The sequence below is a fragment of the Eubalaena glacialis genome, chromosome 1 (assembly GCF_028564815.1).
Source record: "Eubalaena glacialis isolate mEubGla1 chromosome 1, mEubGla1.1.hap2.+ XY, whole genome shotgun sequence".
Taxonomy (NCBI): domain Eukaryota; kingdom Metazoa; phylum Chordata; class Mammalia; order Artiodactyla; family Balaenidae; genus Eubalaena; species Eubalaena glacialis.
The window spans coordinates 13,089,504-13,112,400 of record NC_083716.1 but is presented as its reverse complement, the minus strand read 5'-3'; the positions used below and the strand labels follow the sequence as shown (position 1 = coordinate 13,112,400).

The window sequence follows — 22,897 nt, the reverse complement described above, 5'->3', positions numbered from 1 at the left end:
AAGATACACTCTCCAGCCCCCTCCCCAAAACAGATAAGTACAATGATTTTACTGGAAACTGTACATTATACTATCTCTCAGAACGCTGAGCTCGGAGACTACTCGAGTAGAATCTTATGCTCTTGGTTAAAAAACAAAGACAAAAGAGTGTACTTTCACTGACAAAGAAATGAAAGAGCCAACTTCTAAACCTTGGTTAGAAGGGATATACTACCACCTGGGTGAATTTCCTAAGGCAGGGACCCTTTTCCCAAAGGGGACTCTGAGGAGTTTTTAGTAAGCGGCATTTATCCTTCTTACTATGATAGTTTTGAACAATTTAATTTGAACTCAGTCATGTGAGTTTATGAAAACCTCATCATGCTTTAAGGTAAAGCCACAGCTTAGATATTTACCCTGCACTGTCCTTATTAGTGCTATGTGATAATTTCTGAACACAGGATTTTATAGCAATACTGATTAGAATACCTTTGCCTTGAAAGTCATAAAATAAATTTTCTACTTAATACAGGGAATACTTTTACTTAATTTCAATGTGGTTTAGTTTATTTCATCAAAGATTATTACTGAACATACATCTTGAAAAAAACTTTTATCCAGTTTATTGTTTTCTACCAAATGTATGTCCTTTATCAGTCAGTGAAAAACATGAGCTCCTAAGTTCTTTTATTTACGGTTTTTAAAGTTGAGAATATATTGTTACTTGTAAATAATTTCATTTAACTTATTTAAAGCAATTGTTACAGATTCTGTAGATGCTTTGTAATAAGATCATAGCAAGAGCTACCATTTCCAGGTTCACGATGTGGCAAACCTACCTTCAGCACTTTATGTGCCTTACATCATTTAATCTCGTCCACAACACCAAGGTTGTTATTCCATTTTACAATGAGGCTTAGAAAGGCTAAGTAAGGTCATATAGCTATTCCAAAGACTCAAATCCAGACCTGAGTCCTAAACCTGAATTCTTAAACCTATCCTATACTCGCTTTAGGATATTCTACTATTACTGTATTTAGATATTCTATAACTATATTTATACTTTCATGTAACACTGAAAAATCCTCAGGCAGAAGTCGTTAATCAAATATACCTTCTGAATCAAATATTAAATTATGTTTGGTATGATTTCCATTTTAAATTTATTTGGGGCATTTAATTTCTTTTAAAGTGAAAAAAATCTACATGAAACAATATATTGTACACCTCAAGTAAACAAAATATGTGATTAACCTGAATACCCCCATTCCCACACCAGGCTCCATAACAAAGAGGTTGTTATACTTAATGCAGAGCTGCTGCAGGGCACTCACTAATTGGCTCCTGGTAGCCTAAAGTATAGCAAACATACTTCCTCAGGAACCTACCAGGCAGGGAATGACAGACAAAGACTATAGCTCCAACTAGAAAAGCAATGGTAAAATTACTAAGTAGTTAGCAGACAACTAATGATATAATAGTACACAGTCACAATTTACAAAACATTCCTTCAAAATGCATCTCACAATTTTTAAAATAAGCTTTCTTGCTATTTACTAAAACAATTGTCTATCTACTCATTCCCCAACGTAAAAAATCATGTTCAATGGTCAGGAACAAAAGTTCAAAGGCCTCTTCCTTGAAGAAGCATTTCCCAATTTCTAGCAAGCTGTTCCTCTCCCTTCCCGCAGCAAATGCTGTGTTCAACACAGTTCACTCTGCCTGGATTACAGGTCACTGCTTACACATCCCTCTCCCTGGTTTATGAGGCTACTAGTAACCTAAGAATCTTATCTTCAACCCATCCACCCCTAGCCCTAGTAGAGTTTTACAAACATGTCTGTGAAAATAATTTTAAAAATTGGCAATTTGAATTAAGTTTTATCCTGGACAAGTTGATCCATGTAATTGCTATTTAAGTGGTATTAGCACTTTTGTCAGAAAGATATCTAAGCTTAAAATAAATATATAAAATACGTAAAACATTTTTACTTGATGTATAATATATTCAAAATAGTTACATAATACTGTAGTTTAATATTTATATTAATTCTTACACTTTTACATTATAATTATTACCTGTCATGTAATAATACTGAATTATATTTAACGCATCAAATAATCAGGTAACACTACCACCATATATTAAATATATAGAAACAGCACCCGTATTTTAAAAATTAAAGCTTCATTGCTATGAAAAAAGGTAACCACAGGTGATATGGTCACAGTAGTCCAAAAGGAAATGTTCTAAACATAGAAGCAGGAGGCCTGAAAAAGTGGTATACAGAAGTAAGGGAAAAGTATAAAAGAAAGAAGTTATTCTCTTAGTGAGACGCTAACAAAAGGGGGCAAGGTTTGGTAAAGCCAAAAACCACTGGAGAGAAATACATGGAGTAATTACAGTGTTAAGGTGAACACATTTTAAATGCATTAAGTACACAAGCAGTTACAGAAATTTGCATTCTTGGGTTCAAAGAAGCCAAAATATTTTCCAGCTTTCAAAAACAAATTCTCAAGAACTCTTATTATGTGGATACTAACTTGCTTGTCTTGAATAACTCAAAACACATAATTCCTATTCTCTAAAAACAAAATTCTAAAATAAACAAGACAGCACCTCACTAAAAACACAAAAAAAGTAACCATCTCCATCAAGACTGAAAATGCCAAGTTTGATTCTAGACTACAGACCTGACATTGCTGTAATACAGTTTTTACAGTACTGTGATTCATCAAATTGAAGACACCGATTGAAGACACATCATTGGAATAATCCCCCTTGTTTTTTCTCCTTTACTAGTCCCCCACCATCCCTCCCCTCCACACACACACACACACACACACACACACACAAAGCAGAATGGTTAAATCCCATCTATGTTAGCCCAGAAATGTATCTCAGAGATGTTCCCTTCTTCTCCATCCTCACTGTCAAGTGACCTCCATCAACTCTCACCTCAACAATCATAGTTACTTCCTAACTTGTTCTCTTGCCCCAAAGCCTCCTCCCTGTCCCCACTCCTGGCCCCAGCAGACGCCCCCCCCCCCACCATGCTACAGAGTTATCTAAGATATTGCTCTGATCATATCACAACCCAACTGAAAAGTCTTTCATAGTACCCCAATGCCTATACAACGTCCAGTCCTGAGCATGGAATTTAGACCTAATATTTACATGCCTGCTTTTATGAGCTCTAAGAGCAGGATTTATATCTTAATAACCTCTGCTGTCCTTGTCTATAGCAAGTATTGCTCTATCTTATTCAAGTACTGCTGTTCATCCCAAAATAATGAAAATGAAAATATCATTTGATTATCAGATCTGAAATTCGGAAAAAGTCATACTGATGGCCTGGAGCAGCCACACACCGGAAGCAATGGAATGAATCAGACCTGCAGGGCTTTCTTCATATTCTTAATCTTCAGAGTATAACATGTTTATAATAAAGGTTCGCTGACTGGGAGTTTTCTGAACCAGAACTCGATTCATACCCCAACAATTTCAAATTTACACTGGAAATAATTAGACCAAGTATCTGAAATTGGGACTCTCGAGTCTCAGACTTAAAAGTACCATAAGAGCATGACCGGAGGGACCTTTGCATATTATGTAAAAACCAAACTGAGGAAGGACAGTCTTCTCTCTGCCCTAGATCCTGACAGTCTTAAACTGGACAAGGAAAGTAGACTGCCAATTTGGAATAGACAATTTTAGCCAAGAGGCCACAGGTGAAAAGTAAACGGAATAAAAGTCTAAATTTAGAATCACGTAATTTATGTCTCTCCAATGTATTGCTCTTAAAATATACATGTTCATTAATGGCAATTAACGAAGATTATTAATCTACATGTAACAAGCTTCTCTGCTTGTTGATTTTACAAAGAAATAATCCTCTCAAATTCTATCTTAAAGCAAACAATTTATATATGATTTACAAAAATTAGTGCACTAAGGTCACTGGAATATAATCTTAATACTCTATCAGAAACTTCAAGAAGACCTACATACTACATCTTGTATTTGATCATATCATAACAACCTGTTCTCTTTAACTATTGGACTCGCTATGTGTTATCCTGTGTCCAGTGCCTAAGAGCTCGTTAATTACCTAAACTATATCTCCATAGGTCTTCTTAATTACCCGTCTCCTGTCTCAGAGGACCTTGTTAATAACTTGTACAGTCTCTCTAAAGAGGTCCTAACAACACATTAAAATTAAAGATGCTTTTCTTTTAGCACCTGTCAAGTGCTGTAAATTGAGAAATTTTCACATCAGTTTATTAGCCTACAGTAGTTTCTGTGGATTTTTTTGGCTTGTTTTCTTCTCTCACAGATTCTCTGTGTATCTCAATCTCTCAGCTCAAAATAGTAATAATGATAATAACTTAGCAAAGTCTGTCTTTTTGTTAGAGCTTTTATTGTTTTCAATTTTGAAGTCTATAAATATCAATTTGCATTAGTAAGTTAGCAAAAGGGTGGCATGGCTGGTGTCTGCAAATTAACCCACGGGGATATGCACCAATTAACGAGAGCTATTAGAATGAGCATTAGGATGACAAAGGGTAAAAAAGTTTCCAGTAGTGTCTGGGGAGTTAAGCATAAAAGTTCTAGTTAGTGTTAAGGGAACTAATCACATCACATATTTCATGCTCCTAGTCATTGTTTCATTAGATACATTCTGTAAATCCCTGGGCACTAATGGATTAATGGCTCCAAAAATCATGTCAAGTTTTTGTTTTCTGTCTCATAAATGAAGCTACAAATTTTCAGCTGTGTAAGAGAGTTATAGGCTGCTATGAATAACAGGGAGATTATCTTTAATATTAGACAAATAAGGATAAAAAATAAATATTGCTATTAAAGTAAACCTTATGCAGGATAAGGTTTATTAAGCCAAAGACTGAGCTTTAAACTTATACAGGAAAAAAAAAAAAATGTCCATAAGGAGCATTATAAACATGAAGGTTTTAAAACTATGAATAGGTCTTTTCTTTAGGATCATCTGTTTACTATAACTTTTTAAAATAAAAATATAAGTCTACAGTAAAGTCTTTTTTATGGACATATTATACAACTTCATAATAATGGTTACATGCTTAAAAGCCTATGGTGATTTTTGATTTGAGAAAATTAGAGACACATTTAAATATACATTCTAGATAACTAATTTTTTTGCAGCTTTTAAGAAAGGTATGGTACAATCATCACCGGAATTGATTAAAGAAAGCAGGGACGGAGGAAGGGAAAAGAGAAGTAGGTTAACCTGATCCGGAAAGGAAAAGGCATACTGTCATGCAAAATTATAAAATATTAGTGATAAATATGAGAGCGTCATCTCAGACACTTTTTTTTTTTAAATGAAAGCTTCTTTCTTTATTTATTTATTTTTGGCTGTGTTGGGTCTTCGTTTCTGTGCGAGGGCTTTCTCTAGTTGCGGCGAGCGGGGGCCACTCTTCATCACGGTGCGCGGGCCTCTCACTGTCGCGGCCTCTCTTGTTGCGGAGCACAAGCTCCAGACGCGCAGGCTCAGTAGTTGTGGCTCACGGGCCCAGCCGCTCCGGGGCATGTGGGATCTTCCCAGATCAGGGCTCGAACCCGTGTCGCCTGCCTTGGCAGGCAGATTCTCAACCACTGTGCCACCAGGGAAGCCCTCAGACACTATTTATGTACTGCCCTAAAAAATACCTGTTTGGCCTAAGTTCAGAGCAAAGTAGAAGAGAGGTTCTTCCACAGCAAATACTGCAAAAGGAAATATATGCATATATGCTCTAATAAGATCAATGATACTAGGCATGTTATTATACAACATACCATTAAGTTCTCGTAGCGCAACTAGGAGTTTGCTATACGGTATTCACAACTACAACAAGGCAGGAAATAATGAAGGGAAAGTGTGTTCTTTGTGCAGGTCATAAATAGAAGGATGTTCCCAAAACAAAATTCTCTGGTAAAAATATCTCCCGTAAGGTCCTGCTCTCTGATGAGCTACCTGTACCATCAAACATTAGCTCCTCCTACAGAGGATGCTTATATTATTGACTATGTTTTTTAAATTTCAGAATAAGACGTACACCACAAAGTTTCTCCTTATACTAATGAACTCTCTTAATTAACCAGGAGGTATTCTTCCATCCTAAACTGGAACCTCAGAAGAATATACCTCACAAATGTAGTCTCTCTTCGATTTATTATAGGTAGCATACAAACACAAGCATATTTTTTAAATGTTGTTCATCACTACTGATGCCTTGGTGTTACCTGAATCCTGAAAAACAATCCATCCACAGATGCCATAAATATTTAACAGTCAGACATTTCTGCCTGGTCTTCAATGCCTAAGTGAATTTAGATGTTTCTTAGCCATTCAACCAAATCCATACTCTTCTCCACATCCCTGTTTTAGTCAAGCCGATCTCCTCACTGATCCCTTTACTTAGTTAGGGCCCTGTAGACAAAGCTAATATGACTAAACTGTCCATTCAACTATGACTTTACCAGCAAGACTCCTGATTCCTATTCATAAATAAGTACTTACTGAACTGTTATGAAATAGATGATATAATTTAGATCAACAATTTTTAAGCCTGAGAATCAGCAGGAAGTTTTTTTTCTTTAAATGTTGACTTTTATTTCAGGGCCTACTCACTGAAGATTCTAATTCAGTCTGAGGTAGGACCCAACAAACCGTAGTTTAAAAAAAAAATCCCCAGGTGCCCTCAATGATCAGCACTGATGACATGCAGTGATCTAGGTGCTGCAGGCACCCACAAAAGAAGATTCAGCACAACTGTTCAGCAGTTGACACAGGTTAGTTGGGACAACTAAAACTGAGACACAGTGAACATCGTACAGCAATTATGTTCTGTATCAGCAGAATTCCACAGAAGGGAACACTATGTTATCAATCAAAATAGGATTAAAGAGTTTTCAACATCAAGGACAGCTAGGCTTAGGACACTCAGAGATGAGTGAAGAGTGCATTCCACAGCTGAGCCAAGGAACAGAGTTGGCCAGGCTTATAGGGACCTCAGGGTAGAGAGGTGCAGTAAGGAAATGAACTCACCTGGCACAGAAAGGTGAGGAATTGTAAAAGAAAAGTTGGGTAGTTAAGAAAAGCCTAAAATACAATAATCCTTGAAAATTAGGAACAGGAGTTTGGATTTGGTGTTGCACACCTGTGGTTCTGAAAGGTTTTTGAATTAGGCTTTCTTAAAAAGAACAAGAGGCACTATGGCCTCTGTGCCGTAAATGATAAATAATAATGATGCTAAGTGCTATAATAAATAAATGCAAAAATCACAGTAACTTAATATTCTGAAAATTTATCATTCAAGACAAGGTTCAACAGTTATTCTTGTTTATCAGGTGGCCTTCCACATGCATTCAGGGACCCAGGTTGTCCCTATCTTATGGCTCTGCCCTTCTTAAAGACCTCCATCCAGCTAGTACAGGGTTCAGCAAACTATCTCTGTAAAAGGTCAAATAATAAATATTTTTGGCTTTGTAGGTCATACAGTCTCTGTCATAACTACTCAACTCTACCATTATAGCACAAAAGCAGCCATAAACAAATGGGCGAACTGCACTCCAAGAAAACCTTATTTGCGAAAACAGGCAGCAAGCCAGATTTGGCAACCTTCAGCCTAGGGTATGGAGGAAGACAGGCAATATGGAGGACTGTATAGGAGGTTTTCATGGGACTAGACCTGAAACTGGTATACAGTCATCCCTCGGTATCTGTGGGGTATTGGTTCTAGGACCCCAGGAGATTACTCAACTCTCTGGATGCTCAAGTCCCTTATATAAAATGGCGTAGTATTTGCATGTAACCTACACACATCCTTCCCATATACTTTGTTAGTCACCTCTAGATTACTAACAACACCCAATACAATGTAAGTGCTATGTGAATACTGTAAATACAATGTAAAGGCTATGTAAGTAGCTGCCAGTATGCAGCAAATTCAAGTTTTACTTTTTGGAACTTTCTAGAATTTTTTCCCCCAAATATTTTCGACCCGAGATTGATTCCACGAATGCGGAACCTGGGGATATGGAGGGCCCACCGTACATCTCTTCCACTAAGTCTTCAATAAGCCAGAACTTGGTCACATGTCCCCACCTAAGTGAACGGTCTAGCTGTGTCTCTGTAAAAAAAAAGGGAAATCTGGTTTGGTGAACATACCCACCTATTTCCACTTTCCAGAGGGAAAATAACCCAGTATTAAAGAAGAACTGGTTGTGAACAAATTACTGAAAATGGTATAACAAACATTCAGGAATATTTGTTTTTGGAAAGTTAATTACTGCTGATGCAAAAAATCATTATTTTACAAATTGTAGGGTTAACCACATAACAAATTAGTTGATACTGATTCTGCTAAACTACCTGTGATTTGTCATTAAAAAGCAAGAGGAACAGCAATTTTAAAATACAAACAACTCAATACCAACAGTAAATTAAGAAACCATTTTCCTGAAAATTATAAGAATCCCAGCTACCCTTTCACATACATGTGTAGTAGGACTTTTACAGCATGCCAAGTGTTAGACAGTGTCCAGACTTCTTAGGACTGGCCTCCAGGACACACACAATATGGTACACTCACCACACCCAATTCAGTGTTCTCTGGGTCCACAGCTAAACCATGTTTCTTAACTGGCTGCACTCAGGTTGGGACATGACTGAGCGCTGCCCAATGGGACACACGTGGAAGTAATGGGTACCACTGCCAGGCCTGGCACATAAAGACGTCCCACATGTGACCCTCCACCCTCTCTCCCTGCTGCACGGCCTTGGAGGATGGGTGTTAAAGGGCGGCATCACAAGAAGGAAGGCGCCTGGCTCCTGAGCAACTGCGTGGAGCTGAGCAATAGCACGGAACAAAGCAGCCACTTCTTCCAGCCCCGTCTCAGAGAACTCGATTGTGACAACGAGGAAAAATTAGCTTTTACTGGAACAAACCAATGAGATCTGAGGTTGTTTATTGCAGCTGATAACCTGTCCTAAGTAATACAGAGTTCTTAACAAACTCCAGAAATATGTTAATTAGGATATGAATATTAAAGTTCGGTAGTCCCTTAAAACTCACTTAGATTTCTAATCATGTTTAGTTGTATATAAAAAATGCACACACCTGTCTTTATGGATCTGTTGTTGGTCTATCAGAAAGACCTTCATAGCCCACACTGAGCTGGAAGCAGGAGACTAAGGGAATGAGAGAATGAAAGTAGCATTTTAGGAAATCCATCTGCTATACCGTGTTCATTTATTCAAAAAATGCTTTCCAATACCAGCTACCTCCCATCATGCTGGAGATGAAGGGTTGAAAGATGAAGGAAATGCAGGCCCTGCCCTCATGTTGTTCATGGAGGTGAGAGGGAAAAAAAGTGGCTGGTCACATTAGTGAACAATGAGATGCCCACAGAAAGGAAGATCTAGGTAAGAACATGCTGCAGCACAAGGAACAGCTACCTCTTCCTCCAAGAGTAAGAGAGGCTTCAAAGAAGTGGGGGAAGGAAAGAGGAAAGAGACTGAGAATTAGTAACTGCAGGGAAAAGTGTAGGTTTTCATGGGACTAGACCTGAAACTGGTATACAGTCATCCCTCAGTATCTGTGGGGTACTGGTTCTAGGACCCCAGGAGATTACTCAACTCTCTGGATGCTCAAGTCCCTTATATAAAATGGGTTATTTCTTTGTTGAACTAACCCAACAAAAAGCCTAAGTCATTTCCTCTCTCAGTTTTATGTAAGACTATGGGATCTATTCCAAGAACAGAACCAAAATGCAGTAATTTTTGTGATTACTACGTGATTTCTTCAGGTGGACTTTACTTACAAAGAAATAAAAACTCTAACTTTCAAGAAAGCGTTCCTTAGTATTTAAAATTTTTTTGGCATAAGGAAAATTCTCTGGTTGTAATCATACACATTATTCACCCAGAGGGTAATAAATATGGTTCCTGTGTACCTGCAATCACAGCGGAGACAGTTCATTAAAGAAAAAAATCCAGTTCCACAGCTACATATTTTACCCTTCACTTTGTTCAGCATTCTCAAAAACATCAGTCACAAGTGTTCAGAAGAGGACTTCCCTGGTGGCGCCAAGTGGTTAAGAATCCGCCTGCCAATGCAGGGGACACGAGTTCAAGCCCTGGTCCGGGAAGATCCCACATTCCGTGAAGCAACTAAGCCCGAGCGCCACAACTACTAAGCCTGCACTCTAGAGCCCGCGAGCCACAACTACTGAGCCCACGTGCCACAACTACTGAAGCCCGCGCGCCTAGAACCCGTGCTCCACAACAAGAGAAGCCACTGCAAGAAGAAGCCCACGCACCACAACAAAGAATAGCCCCCGCTCGCCACAACTAGAGAAAGCCCACGTGCAGCAATGAAGACCCAACACAGCCAAAAAAATAAATCAATGAAAATAAATTAAAAAAAAAAAAAGAGTCCAGGAGACTCTGTAAATGGATCTATTTAGCACTACAGAAAAAAATAATTCACAGCATGTGTCCTAGTGATGTGAGTCTACAGCTTCAAAAGTGCATTTGGTTTAGATGTTAAGGTGAGAAATATAAAATGTCCCATATAACTGAGGAATGATACTGGGAGGATAAATATGAATAGACCAAACTACCTCAGACTATATCCTTCCTAATTCCACTCGAGACAAAGTTGCTTTCCAAAAATTTGAACTGCACTCTCTTCCTAGATCTATTTATATTCAATCCTTCTTTTTTTATGCTATTAATTAGACCTACCCCTTTATTGCAAATGTTTTACATTTATCACAAAGATGGTTTGTGACACAAAAAGGAAGAGTAACTTCGCAGGAATCTACAAATGTTTTTGTCCTCACAGCTGGCATCTCATGAATATGAAGACGAGAAATTCTTAAAGTTAAAAAAACCTATTGTTTTTCACATATTTGCAATCATTTTATACAAACATCATGAAACAGCTCTAATTTTGATACAGTATTAATACTGAAGTAACCCAAAACAAAGCCTGAATTTCACAAAATGCCACACTCACTTTTAAAACATTAATTTTTAAGTCCACGTAAATAAGCCCAGGTATAAGGCAATTAAAAATTTGAGGATACCTATTTTTCCATATGCTGCCATAATTTAAAAATTATTTTCCTATCATTTCCCATTTTTCTTGCTTTTCTTTGACTCTAACATTATGTAAATTATCCAATCTCTAAGTTATCTCAGTTCTTTTTTTTTTTTTTTTTTTTAATTTATTTATTTATTTATTTATTTTTGGCTGTGTTGGGTCTTCGTTTCTGTGCGAGGGCTTTCTCTAGTTGTGGCAAGTGGGGGCCACTCTTCATCGCGGTGCGCGGGCCTCTCACTATCGCGGCCTGTCCTGTTGCGGAGCACAGGCTCCAGTCGCGCAGGCTCAGTAGTTGTGGCTCACGGGCCCAGCTGCTCCGCGGCATGTGGGATCTTCCCAGCCCAGGGCTCGAACCCGTGTCCCATGCATTAGCAGGCAGATTCTCAACCACTGCGCCACCAGGGAAGCCCCTATCTCAGTTCTTTACAGTAATCCTCTTCAAAAAAAGTTCAGTTAAAGAGGGGAAAAAAGCAAATACGTTTCTATTTACCTCTGTAGCTTAAGACTTAACGCAATATGTGAAGTACACTATGTAAAATACCAAAATGAAATGTCTGAGAATAGCATAACAAAACCATGGATATATGGTTTAACCATATGGTTTAACCATAAAATATTAATACCATATGATAAAAACATATTTCTTTGGAGGACGGTCTATAAAGAAAATTGAACAATACTTTCTAAAGCCACAGCAAATACCCATTTATTGATAAAAGAAACACAAACTTTCCCTGGAAAACTCTAAATGCATGTTTTAGAAGATCAGAAGACAGGCAGGAGATCACAAGCCTAAAAGGGCAATTGTTAGTACTATTTTCTGTTTATAGTGGGACAAAACAAAGCACTGTTCTTGAACAAAGTATGACATGGCAATGTAAACAGCAACCACCATTTATGGGTTCCCTATTTGGGGCCTGGCTTTGTACCATGTACTTTATCATTTATCGTCTCCCAATCCTATCAAGTAGGTATCATTTTCCTTATTTCAAAGATGGAGATGCTGAGGTTGAGAGAGGTCGCAGAGCTACTAAGCCAGGTTTCCCACTGGGGTCCGAACACCATACGTCCTTGCCTTGGGAAAGAACGTCTATGTTACATGGCAAACAGTCTACCATGCTCTTCCATGATGACTGCTTAAGATTCCAATAAATTTATCTTACTCTTTGCTTGAGGTTTCCTTAATCAGCTATTCCACCATTCACTTCTGCAAAATCCATCATTTTATTTAAACCATACAGTTCCAACCTGTACTAAGGAATTACAAAAGTACTATTACATAACTGAGAACAGATTTTGAAAATCTAAACCTTATCATGATAGATTATTTCTATAAGTCATCATTACAGATACTCTTTGATGTATTTATAGTACCCACAAGGTTCACTAAATTCCAATAAACATTCACAAATAAAAACTACTCTAAGTAGCCATTTAATAAGGATAGTTAACACCTATTATGAAAACCATTAATACTTAAGCCAGCATTTCTTAAAGAATAGTCCATAGGCTGCTATTGGTCCATAACTAATCTCCGGAAAATAACATCTAGAAACACAACTTATCACCTAAATTTCTGGCTTGAATTAACACCCACTGGTGATTCACTCCCACTACATCTCATCAAAAGCTATGCTGTTTTCTCCGTAAGTTTCGGTGAGCTTCTGGCTAACATAAGTAGAAATAAACTACAGTGGGGATTAAGAATCTTTTATCCTTCTAAGATAAAAAGTTCAATTCCAAAGATGTATGCAACACTGCCCGGCTCCAAAATTAATTATAAAAATAAGATAAGAATTTTTTTTCAAGTAAAATAAAAGGAATTTAAAAAGGATATTTGATACTTTCAAGTACGATATTTTCCAAAATAGCACAATTTCCCCCCGTTAAGCTTACCTTGAAGATGGCATTATATTTGAAGCCCTGAATTTTGCTGTAAACGGATTAGTTGACTCATAATCAAAATAGTCCTGACGATTTTCACTAAATGCATTAGGTGATTTCAAGTCACAAGGGCTATCAGATCCCCCATTGTTAAGTCTATCAGATCTTCTGCTGTCTTTTTTTCCAGTCACTCTTTCAAACAGGCTAACTTTCTCCCTTTTTTCTCTTTTATTTTCTTTTCTTACTTCAGTTGATTTTGAAAATAAATTCATGCTGCTGTCCCATGATTCGCTGCTTTCTTCAAATGGATTTTTCTTCCTTGGCAGTGTTGCAAATTTTTGGGGTAATGAAGCAGTCACATTTGTAAATGGGTCATTTTGTCTTCCGAAAGACGATTCACCTTCACCCACACTGCTGTCAGGTTGGTTCATTTTAGAAGTATCAAAGCTTAATGTTCTTCTGTGTGGAGATCTGAGACTTCCTGCAAACAATTTTGTAGTTAGTACATAATCAGTGACACATTACATCACACTATTTGACACGTTCTGTGTGCATACTGCTGTTTTTAGAATGAGAGCAATTAGCTATTTAAAGATATTAACCTTTTAAAATAATCAAGGAAAACAACCTTAAAATGCTAAGGTACAGCGGTATGTAGGCTAATAACAATTAGTATCTTGCTAGACAATTAGTAATTTACTCAGCTCAGAAAGAAACAATCACATAAACAAATTATAATGTCAAAACTAAAGGTTCTGCTTGGCATCATAGTGCTATAAATTCTCAGACTTTTTTTCATCATTAGCATTAAATTTACTTTCTTACTTCTGAACATTAAAGGTTTCTTTTCTAGGAACTTTCTGATGAAACGGAATATTCATTTATGCTTCAGGCTTTTGAGACAGGAGAAACGGCAGTTAAGAAAAAGAAGCCTGGCCATGAAAAGAAACCAAGACTCATTTTTATTCTCTAATAATATAAATACAGTACTGAATGCAGACAAGCTCTGCCTTTAATAAACTTACCAATTTTGAGTACAGTAGGTACTCAATAAATATTTGATGACTAAATTTAGAAAATACTAGCAAGAAACTCCAATTTTTATTCTCTAACTTTGAAGTCAAACTTTAAAAATTAAGAGGGTAGTTCAAACCACGGAGGATCAACAAGAAAGAATGCATGAGTCACTTACCACTTTCCAGAACTGCTCCAAAGGAATCTATCTGGTGTCCGAGAAGATGCGTTTGAGCAATGGTGCCAGACTTCAGCTTCTCCGAGGATACATGGGCCCCAGTTAAATCAGACATTGAGTGCGCTGAAGAGAGTCGCTGAGGACCCAAAAGGAAAGGCTTTTTTGGTTTAGATTTCATCTGTATTTCACTACTTGAAAATTCAGTATTGGCATCAGGCATGTGAGAACTTGGAATGATTGCAGAAGATGTATCAGAAAATGTCCCATCATTTTTTCTACCTTTCATCTTATCTTTTAATTTTGCAAAAGGAGATCTTGTTTTGTCCTTCATTGATAAGTCAAACATACTTGCTGTCATATTGTTCCTCATAAATTGAATATTGACCTTTATCTCACCCCTGTTTTTGGCTCTTTTTCCTTGTTTGGATTCTAAACTAAACCACCTTAAAGAGAAGGAAAAACTGGGTTGTAACATGTAATGAAGAGAGGATTATTGAGCTCTGTTGTATACATATAGCTTTTTAGGTAAAGTTACTCTACATCAAGGCAATCTAAGCACTAAAGGAGAAATTGTCAGCCAGAGTGCTTCTGGTTTTATTCAATGCTTCATTTAAAAAACAGGTAAGTCTCTGTCATGTGGCATATACAGAAGGAATCAGTCTTTTTTGAAAAGCTACTTAGACAACTTTTTCTTTCATGATTTGAAAATCACTCATCATCGAAAATTCTTACCAACCATAGCCTATTATGTTTCCATCTGGGGTAAGTGTTGCTAATGGCTGAAGAACATTTTTTAGCATTAAAAGACACTAAGATAGAGACCCTGAAATAATTCATCAATACAAACTATTTTTGAGCACCATAAAATGATAATGACTAATTTTTTAATAAAATAATAAATATTTAGCCTCTATCTCAAAATAGTTCCTCTGCAAAAGCTATTAAAAGAATTTTGTTAATATGGGAAACTACTCCATATAGTTTGCTAATCATGAAAATCGCATATGATATAATTTACATTCACATAAAATGGGTCAAAGCCTCTTCCTGAATAAAATATGCAAATTAAATAAAATGCAAGAAGTGACAAATAGTAATAAATCTTGTAAAGCATTTTTGATGAAAACAGAAAGCTTACATGCTTCCTCTTAGAATCTATTTGTTTGTTTCATTAACTATTGCTACTGTGACAATACCAAATAAAACTTATTTTAACTGGAGCCATATCTTATGCTTTTAGTCACTTCAGTGAATTACACTGCCCATTTTTAAATGATGTGTAAGAAGCAAAGTTTATTTTGGTTTTGTTTACAGTATTTTTATCCATGAGAACTTCTCCAGCTGTTGGTGTCACAAGTGGTCAGTCTACAGGGCAAACAGCCAAAAAAACTACAAACTCCAGCCTAGAAGAGAGTTTCCACAATGTTTTCACATTACTTAACAATGAAGTATATTATCCGTCCCTGAGACAGGTCATCATTTAAATACAGCTCTGCAAGTGTTAAATTTTCTTAGCTACAAAAGGAACTCTGATCTAATTTTACAGGATATACCAGAAGAAGCTACATTTACTATCAATTGGAAGACTGGTTCAAAGGCCTTTCCAGGCAAAAGAAAACTGGCACATAATATATATACCAGCTACATCTTAGCAAGTAACATGCAAGAGAAAATATTTTCTATTTAATTTGAAGCAATTCAATCAATTAAGATCTAGTTGCATCAAAACAAGCAACTTTTTTAAAAGAGAATACCTTATAATAGAAAGCATTAACCTGAGACCCTAGAGAAAATCCCTTATCTGAGGCAAATGGTGAAATCTGAAAACTCAGAGACTAGAAATAAAAAATTACAGCAATAAATTCTGTGGAATAGAGAACCTTCAACAAAACAAAGCTGAGCACTCGAAAAGCCTGGAAATGAAGCAAGGTTATATACCCAATTATTAACTCACAGTTTGGGGAAACAGAGCATTTTCCATGGGGGAGAAATCCTTCCGATGGATGGCCCATGAGAAATGCTCTATTAACAACTCAGGTTATATAGAAAATAGGTGAATCCACTTTGCAAGAAATGCACCCCCCAACCCCACAAATCCCCAAACAAAACGAACCAAACAAAAACTCCAAGCATATAGGGTTTGCATGTGTATAACAAGTCAAAGCAAATCTGAGGAAAAAATGAAGCAATAACCCAGTAAATGTAAGGGAGTAAGGGTAATCGAAATTCATAGAATTTTAGAAATGAGACCAAATAAATCATCCAGTCTAACATCCTTATTTCACAGATGAGGAAACTGAGGCACAGAGAATAAGTAACTTCTCAATGTCAGATTGGAGTCAACAAGGAAAATAGCCAAAATTGATGAATAACGGCTGCATGAAAATAGTAGTTCTTTTGTATCTAATGAATCACACACGTTAATAAGGTTAAACGCATACCAGGTTGTACCTTACAGGACACTGTATTTAATCAGGAGACAGGAGAGCCAACAAAGAAGGCAATGTAGGTTTTGTCCTGCTAGAGTGTAAGCTCCTTGAAGGCAGTTTGCCTTGCACTAAATAAATGTTTACTGAATTTTCATTTCTAGAACTATATTCTTAAAACAGCCATGCTACAACTCCGTGTGTGTGTGTGTGTGTGTATGTGTTGCACTGTTTTGTTCTTTGGTAAGGAAAGATAAACACTTAGGTAAGCTTTAATGGATAAAGCAAGTCAGTGTTTGAATATAAACTGTAAAAACAGTATTTTCCTTCCTCCTAGTCAAAAAAAAAACCCTCCAAAAACCCAACTGCGAAGAACTTTAACAAATATACCAACTGAAAATATAGGCATGACAAATAACTCTAGCTGCTTTGTTTTGAAAGTGATATAATAGGGAAGTCTTAATGAGACCTTCAAGAATCATTCCAGAGATAGCACTTGTTTTCCCAGGCTTCAAAAAGATAAAATGAAGACATAGCATTTGAGGCTTAGTGGATTAATGCTGATCTTTTTTTCACCTCTGGAGTGCTGGATTTAAACTGTATATGGCCTCTGTTCAATTTTTAGTGGGCACAGGTCCATGTTCAAAAACCACCACACATGTGGGAACTATTCCCAAGCAATTGGTACTGTGTGGTCAGAAATGGGACAAGATTGGCAGTAAGGGTGCCAAAGGCCAGGACGCAGGTGCACTGCAGAGCCGCACACAAAAGTCCTAAAATCTGCATGTGTTTGAGTCATACCTAACTCTAGGGACTCTGATGGTTACTACTTTTCATGAGCATTTAAAAAAAAAATCAACATCACCCACTTATGCTGTTAAAAAAAAAAATCAACATCACCCACTTCTGCTGTTAAAAAAAAAAATCAATCGGTATTACATAACAGCATGAACTATTTTACCATTCTATTATTAAATACTGTATTGTTTCCTTAAATCTCGTGCCAGAACCGACCCAGACACCCATTAAAGTGGGAGATACAGAAGTTCTCTTTCCATGCCCCACTCAAAGTGTTCTGGCTCAGGCCCCTCTTCCCCTCTCCTTGAAAGAAAAAAAAAAGGCTTTTAATTTCAAGGTATAAAAATAAGTAAAATGATAGTTTTAGCCACCACACTTCTTGGCCTATCATAACACAACTGGAAGACAAGCTGTAAATACTTGTCTTCAGTGTCAAGAGTAGAAAGTGTCACACCCAGCAGTTCCACGGGACTTCTAAATCAGCTGGTAGCCTTCATCACTCATACCGGTTTTCTAAAAAACACTTGGGAATATGCTGACAAGGCTCAGCAATGTGCAGAATATTAAATATCTTTCCTGCAATACACTGGTGACTTAAGTCTGTCTCTTACTGGGCCATATGTACAGCTGTGCTGGAAAAGGAAGCTATTAACTATATTAAAAAACTAGAAATATTACCAATAAAGAGATCTCATCAAATATGTGGTCCCCATTTATCCACAAAGAAAGAAAATGTTAGGGATTTAATAACGTATGAAAATCACTTTGAATGCAATAACATCACAAGCGCTCTTGATAACATTTAGAAGCGTTTTCCTCCCCGAAAGTTCTAATCCATTCCATATAGTAGCCAATAGAGAATTTCTGTAGGGAGACTACGATATTGGAGTATCGCTTACAGCCAACTTTATCGTAATTGTGATCCTGCCAAAGATAAGGAGTAAAACAGGAAGAAACTTTAAAAGCTTATTTCATCCTCAGACTCTCTGGGTTCACACAGTTGGGCCTACTTTCACTTGGAAAACTTATATTTCAGAGAAGGCCTGTAGTATATCATCCATTCACACTAAAAGTACTGTAAATGCAGTATGAAATCTGAAGATGCAATATACTTAAAAGTTTACATTCAAAACACTTCTAAATATTATTTAGTAAGGTCATCTAAAATTGGCAGTTTGAAATAAATTATTTGGTGATTATCCATTTTTCAGTTTAAATTTGATGAAGAACTCCTCAGAAGTAACTGAATGCTACTTTGTAGGTATCAAACAGTGTTATTAAAATCATTGACATATATTCAACTTTACACTTTCTTTAAACCTTTTTCTCTCCTTTTAAAATATTTTCATCTCTTCAGTTAAATATTTACCATTTTCCTCCAGCATTCCTAGTATTACTTATCTCTCTACCCTTTTACCCTACATATATTAAACCTTAGGTAAAGACCTGATTAAAAAAATTTTTTTTCAATAAAAACTCCAATCAACAGAAGCTTGCAGGAAGATATGTACAGAAAGAACATGAGATGGCTGTTTTAAAATATAAGAAAATAACATGAACTTCAAGAAAGTTATTATAGAAGTTCTTCTTAAAAGCATAAATAAATTTCAGTTACAACTGAAACAGCAAAGCTATTTTTGAAATCTGAAGTCCTCTTATAAATTCAACCTATATTTTTCTCTCACTAATTCCATCAACTTTAATGTTCTCTCAGACTAGAGAAATTATAAGTTTAAGCAAGAGGTGAGTATCTGTATCTCAGAAAACATACTATTTTCAATTTAAGACATATATCCTAGTTTTAACTTATATTATGGTTTTTTAAATTAGAATATATCTAATCTAAGTTTGGAAGTCATATTAAAAAGCCCATGTTTTTATTGAAGATGTCATTAAATCATTTCATCACAAGAATTTAATCACTGTCTCCGATCTGACCAGTATTTAATATGGTCTAAACACACTGGCTTTACAGAACTAACTTTGAAGTAATTGCATTCAAGGTTGAGGATATCTGTACATACTTTTAAAACTTTTTTCTTTTAATAGCTTTAGACTCCATCAAGATGTACTGACCCTTAAATTTGAGCTAAAATAAAAGCCAACTGTGTTTATAATGATGAAATAAAATACTGAGTTCTAAATTTGGTAATTTACCACTTGACAGCTTCAGAATTCAATTAAAATATATATATATGTATATATGTAAAAGACGTCATATTGGCAGACTTAATTTTCTGATGTTCCATTTTCTGAAAAACTGTTAATGTTTAAAGATTGTAACAATTTACATACATGTTGTTTTAACTGGTCAACACTATGGTCCAGTCCTCTTATTAAGTAGTGAAACAATGTTTACTTAAAATCCTGCGCAAAATATTCAATTATTGAAGATGTTTACCTCAAACAAATGAGAGAGTAATGGATCATTAAAGACTCCACTTAAAAAATGTTTCTTCACAAGGGCTATTTTTACTTCAGATTCATGCAAATATGGTGTTTAAAACTGGGTCATATTTCAGTCCAAAAACCAATGCCCCAGATAGACAAATAATTTCCAAGAACAGGAAATCCATAAATGAGATAATACTTAAACTCCCCCCAATTCAAAATAAATTACATAACTTACTCTGTTTTCCTTCTTTGTTTGTCCTCAAAGATGTCATTGAGATTGATGGCCACCTGCCCTAAAAACTTATCCAGACCCACCAGGGACCTGTGCATAACTATGAGGAAAAGGATGTATTTCTCTGGATTCCCCTGCATTAGCAAACCAGGCAGCTCAAAGGAGGCCTCTTCCTTCCAGACTGGCTCAAGGGTTTTCTCAGCTACAGAGGTGGAGTACTTTTCCTTGCCCAGCTGAATTATAGTGTATGTGTCATTGGTGCCACTTTTGCCTTTTGGCTTAAGATCTTTGGCTTGGAGCACTGTGACCTGCACGTGGGTCGGAAACCACTTTTGGGCTTGCTCGGAAAGCATCATTCTGTCCTTTTTCTCTGCACCGAGTTCACCAGCGCAGGCAGGGCCCCTCCCGCAGGGAGAGCCTGACTCCTTAATCACTGCATCCTAAGGACACTTAACGGAGACAGGCAAACTCACAGCTGCCCGACTTCCCTAGGGCTGATGTCCAAACGCCTTGCTGGGGCAGCCTGGGGGCACAGCTGCTCTGGGGGTCCCCTTTCCTCTGGAGAACCACAGGGGCCCACCATCACCTGGCCGCGCAGTCCAGGCCTCCGCGCGGAGGCCCGCGCCTCGCGTCCGCACCTCCACGCTCCGCCGGCCCCCGGGACTCGCCCTCGGCGGCGACTGGTGGCTCCCAGGCCTCCGGGCAGGTGAGGCCAGGCCGCCAAGGCCCGAACGGAGGGCGACGGAGGTGGGAGGGCGCCCCCGCCCCAATTCGCAGCCCCGGGCTTCCCGCCCGCCTCCTCCGCGCCTCCCGCCCGGCCGGCGCTGGTCCGCGGGCCCGGCTGGGCTCCTCCTCCCGACCCCGGTAATACGAACCGCCGGCGGCTCGTGCGGCCTCGCTCCCTCTCGCAAACCTCTCCCTCCTCCTCCCCCTCGCCTCGGCTCCTCCTCTCGGGCGGGCCTGGGGGCGGGGGCGGGTCGCTGTGGGGTGGAGTGGGACCGGGGGCGGGGGACGCTGCCGCTCCGGCGCGGGAGGACCGCGGGGTGGGCCGCTGGCGGAAGGACGGCGGGCGCGGGGCTCGGCCTCGCCGAGCCGGCGGCTCCTAGCACCGGGCGGGCGGCGGCACTTCCGGGTTGTCCTTCTCCATCTTGATCTCGGGAATGCGACGGGGCGGGGCAGGGCCGGGCGGGGCCCCGGGGTCAAGGGTCAGCACCTCCCCGGTTGCCGTGGTGACCGGGGGCGTGTCGCGCGGTCGCTGAGGCTGTGAGCTAGGCGCCCAGTGCTGGATGTTCCTCGAGCAGTTTCGTGCCCGCTTTGGGCCTGGCACCGTGCTGGGCGCTGGGAACGTGGGGATCTGCACGGGCCGGCAGGGGGCCTCTGGGGACAGCGGGAGACTGCTCCGAGAGGAGGCAGTCAAGGCCCGGGGCACGCCCGGTCTTGGGAGAGACCCAGTTTCAATCTTTGGAAGCTGTCTTTGCTGTACTGTGGATGCCCAGTGCCTGGCACCGAGCGGGCGTTGGATGAATGGTGGTGAAATAAATCAGTCCCTTTAACTGGCCGAAAACATACTTTTCCCCAACCCCTTATCCACTCTTTTCTTTTTGAAACGAGAGAAGGCTGCTAATTGACTGGAATGACATCCCCCACTCAGACGACAGGAGAAAGGGAAGCGGATAAAAGATTCCAAAGCTAACACAGGGGTTAATAAATTAGATCCCGGGAGGCACTGGGCTGGAGTCAGAAGACCTGGTTCTGATCCCACATCTGCCACCATCGAATGTATGACCTTGGTCAAGTCATTTCCCCTCCCTGAGCCTCGTTTTCTTCACAGGTAAAACAGGTTTCCGTAAAGTCTGAGACGCCATCGCCACTCTGTGGGCTTACGCGTCCAAAGGACCCCCTTGGGCACTCACAGTCTGTTAGTCTATCTAACTTCAGAAGCCAAACGCAGAGGTGATTCTGGTGTATTCAGCTAAGTCAACTAAGAAAAGCAAACAGCCTCCCTCACCAAGGGCAACGGACAAGTTCCTTACCTGCCCTGAGGGCAAGTCCTGAGGGACACCAGCGCTGTTGGAATGGAAGGGACGGTGTTAAGAAAATGTGGATGTGTTAATACTGCATTTTTTCTGAAACCAGCCTGATCTAATGGGAAAAGTTTGGGTAATGGCTGATGAGTCAGGAGGCTTGCTTGATGTCCTGACTGCCAGAAATTCAGTACAAAGCTTGTGATGGGCACTTAGCTTCCTGAGACAAGGAACTTAGATTCTGGGAGCCTGGATTTCCTAGTCCATAAATTGTTGATAAAATTGCTACTATAGAGTTGGGAGGGGTATTAAAAGAGATTATACATATTCATTTCCTGGCATAGTATGGAACATAATTCTAAGTCTCCCTTCCTCCCTCTATTTATTGCAAGAGACATTCTATCTTTATTGTATTTATTTCTGTTCATGTCTTATCTTCCCAAGGAAAGTCTAACCTCTTTGGATTGCCTTGTGTATCATGGATCATCCCTTCACAGTGTTTAGCAGGCAGTAGATGCTCAATTATTAAATGCCCTTCTCCCTTTACAAGACTAATTTTGAGAGTAAAACAATATGATAGATGTGCATACACTTTTCCAACTTAAAATGACTATAAAAGTGTAAGGTATTGTGTTTATTATTTTCAGGCAATGTTTAAAACTTTTCAATTTGGGGAGAACATTGTGTTCTCCATGTTTTCTCGCTATCCTCATGGATACTAGCTGCAGCACTTAAAACTCTTAAGAAACAAGGGTCTTTTCATTATTTTTTGAATGGAGGTATGGGAGGGACCAATGCATTTGTGTCAGAAGAGCAACCATACAGTTGGAAAACCTTA

At 38.6% G+C, this 22,897-nt stretch overlaps 1 protein-coding gene across 3 annotated transcripts in view; it reads right to left on the bottom strand.

Moving 5' to 3' along the window:
- The window catches only part of RAB11FIP2 (RAB11 family interacting protein 2), a 93,619-nt gene extending 72,681 nt beyond the window's left edge, over positions 1–20,938 (bottom strand). The window contains exons 1-4 of one of the 3 annotated variants that reach the window (XM_061192852.1): positions 20,039–20,938; positions 14,186–14,628; positions 13,006–13,474; positions 9,121–9,191 (exon numbers count right to left, since the gene is read on the bottom strand). In XM_061192852.1, the coding sequence (XP_061048835.1) occupies positions 9,161–9,191; positions 13,006–13,474; positions 14,186–14,628; positions 20,039–20,391 (1,296 nt within the window). In that variant the 5' untranslated portion in view covers positions 20,392–20,938 and the 3' untranslated portion in view covers positions 9,121–9,160. The remainder of the gene's footprint in view (positions 1–9,120; positions 9,192–13,005; positions 13,475–14,185; positions 14,629–20,038) is intronic. The other 2 variants (XR_009701231.1, XM_061192840.1) reach the window with 2 other exon arrangements.
- Positions 20,939–22,897: the final 1,959 nt, after the last annotated feature.